The sequence below is a fragment of the Pundamilia nyererei genome, unplaced genomic scaffold (assembly GCF_000239375.1).
Source record: "Pundamilia nyererei isolate P.nyererei 1_Seehausen unplaced genomic scaffold, PunNye1.0 scaffold00088, whole genome shotgun sequence".
Taxonomy (NCBI): domain Eukaryota; kingdom Metazoa; phylum Chordata; class Actinopteri; order Cichliformes; family Cichlidae; genus Pundamilia; species Pundamilia nyererei.
In genome coordinates this window covers 1,953,950-1,956,795 of record NW_005187489.1, presented here as the reverse complement: position 1 = coordinate 1,956,795, position 2,846 = coordinate 1,953,950, and the positions used below count along the sequence as shown (strand labels likewise).

The window sequence follows — 2,846 nt, the reverse complement described above, 5'->3', positions numbered from 1 at the left end:
GTTGTGTGTCTTATTTTGAAAGAAATATTTACGCGTTACCATAGCGACCAGAGAGCATTAAGGGGCAGAGAGGAGGATGTTACTCTCAATGTTGTTGGCGCATTTCATTTTATTTAGTTGTATTTATCTGCGACACCTTAAAGGCCGGTCCGTGAAAATATTGTGTGACATTAAACCGCTCCGTGGCGCAAAAAAGGTTTGGGGCCACTGCTCTACCAGAGGCCTGGGAGCTTGAGGGTCCTGCGCCGTATCTTGGCTGTTTCTAGGACTGTGCTCTTCTTGACAGAGATGTCCGATGTTGTTTCTGGGATCTGCTGGAGCTGCTCGCCGAGCTTGGGAGTCACCGCACCTAGTGCTCCGCATCCTATTCATGTAACCTCTTCCGCTGGGGTTACTTGCATAGCAGCATCCCAACAACACCCTGTTTTGGTATCTTGCCCACCGATGCCTTCTTGTTGCAGTAGCTCACTTCTCGTCAGGGAGCCCTGGTTCCTCAACACCTGATGCAGACCTTGTTGATCTGGGCGGCGTCCGAGCCGGCCTGACTTCATCTGTCTCGCTCATGGCTGCAGTTGGCTGGCTTTTAAATATATTTATATAACAAAAAACATAATGACTTGAAGTAGTCTATCATTTCAATCTGTCACAAAATAATAATTTAAAATGTTTCTAAATGTAAAAAAATGGATAAATGGAGTATTTGCATGTCTGATATGAGCAGTGGCTTCCTTGGTTTGTGTTTTCCTTGCACTATGTCGGTCAGTTCTGCACTGCCACTGTCACTTCTGCTGCTTTGTGTTCTGGCTCCAGTCCACTGCTCACAAACGGGTCGCTGAGAAGTCAGCGCGAGCTCGTTTCTTTGACCTCTCTGTGCTTCGTGGGTTTTTTAAGGAAAGGGGAGATGTGGCAAGCTAGAGAAGATCCAAGACTGCTGTTTGTGGACGGGTTCTCTTTTGAGGTTTAGTCATTCGGTAATGTGACAGCAGAGAGATTTTAGCAATGTGATAATTGCAAAAGAGAAAAGCTGAAAAATGGAAAGCCCAATGAAGCTGCTAAACTAAAGGATGATTTCCATAAGGTGGGAGGAATGTGTTAATGTTCTTTCACTGTAAAAGCTCGTGCATCACCTGAGCACTGTTCTGTTAAATGTTCCCTTTTATTTAATGGAACATCTCAAATTGCCGGGCTCAGAACGAGCGATGGTCGCACTTGCAGATTTGACCGTGTCTTTTCAATCAGAGGCCACACCAGATGATTTTGCTGATTGAACTGCAATCAGTGAAAAAGAGGGAACATCTAATTAGTGGAATTAGATTGTGCAGTGATTGGCTGAAAGGAAAGCAGCCGTCTCCCAGCTTTCACCATAATGGACGATGCCCACCTCCTGTTTTAGCCATTAGGCCCAGAGTGCAGGTGGATACACGATTCATACTTTAACAATGTGAACACAATCTGACCTTTTAAAATCCGATCTGTCCGGATCACGGGATCGTGAATCAGTTAACGACTGTTTTTAAACTAATGAAGAGTTTAATCTGTTGTTGCTTATAGAGGGGAACAACCACGAGAGCGACAAAGTGCTGGATGAAGAGCAAGAGGCAGAGGAACAACGGAGGAGGAGGAGGAAAAGGAAGAAGAAAGCAACCGTTTGTCAAGACTCTGGGAATGACGAGGCAACTCCAGGGAGCGAGTCCGGCACAGGTCAGAATCAGACGGCGGGGGATGAGGGGGCCGAGCGAATTAGCAGGAACAAGAAGCGAAAGCTGAAGAAGAAACGGCACAAACAGAAGCTGCTCTCCATGGGTCTGATGCCTCGGGCCGCTGCGCTGGAGTTCACGTATCAAAAAGATGGAGAGGAGGAGGAGGAGGAAGACGAGAGGAGAGCAGCTGAGGTGTCAGACTTCCTCAGGACAACGATGGAAATGTATTTGTCAGATTGTAAGTAGGGACCACTTGTACTTGCCTTCTTGGATGAAGCTCATGTTCTCAGTATTACACCTTGTAGGCATTCCTAATGCTCACGGTGATTTTAGTTTCTAATGTTTTGTTTATTTGGATATATTTTGGATGCTAATGTGCAAAAAACCCTACACTGCATTGTTAAATGCCCATTACTGAGAAATGAACATGTTTTCAGTGAAAATGAAAGCCTTCCATACGTGTTAGAAAAGCACTAAAAATGAGAGAAACTAGTAAGTTATTTTTTAATGTAAATAAAGTTGAAGAGTCTTCTTTATATTTGGTCAGTGCATGAGTCACATTAAAGAAATAGGCATTTATTGGTCCTTTTGATGTTTTATAAAATGCTTAATTTGATGTTGAAGGCTTCTTTTTAACAGACCACTTGTCCCTCCTCAGCCTCGTCTCATGCTTCCACGATCCCTGACCTGTCTGCTACAGTGGATGGCCTTCTGGGCGCCATAGACGGCGGAAGCAAACCTAACTCAGTCCTGAAGCAGCTGTACAGTCTCATGACACTTGTTCAGCAAACGGATACAGAAAAGCTAGAAAAAGCTCTGAAGGAGCTCTGCAGCAACTCCTCCTGCATGTCTGCAGGTCAGTAAAAATTCACAAATAAAGAGCTTTTTTCCTTTGAATGACAGGCCTGTGTTTATTGTTGTGTCTCGCTGGTTCATGCATCCACGCCTACAGTAGGCTCTTCTTGCTGGAACCTGCCCCGAGCGCTTCGTCGGGCCCGTCCCAGCAGGTTAACGCTCGCCTCCCAGTGTTAGGGGGCAAACGCCGATTAGGATTGTTTGCCGGTTACCTGCCCTGACTTGTCTCATTCAGCCTTCACCTGTGCGTACCTGCCCCTGGAGTAACGAACATGTTTTAACTCGCCTCGA

The 2,846-nt window shown here is 45.7% G+C and overlaps 1 protein-coding gene across 1 annotated transcript in view; it reads left to right on the top strand.

The window, feature by feature from the left end:
* The window catches only part of erich1 (glutamate rich 1), a 7,304-nt gene that overhangs the window by 3,173 nt on the left and 1,285 nt on the right, over positions 1-2,846 (top strand). The window contains exons 4-5 of the mRNA XM_005739001.1: positions 1,552-1,938; positions 2,359-2,556. Coding sequence (XP_005739058.1) covers positions 1,552-1,938; positions 2,359-2,556 — 585 coding nt within the window. The remainder of the gene's footprint in view (positions 1-1,551; positions 1,939-2,358; positions 2,557-2,846) is intronic.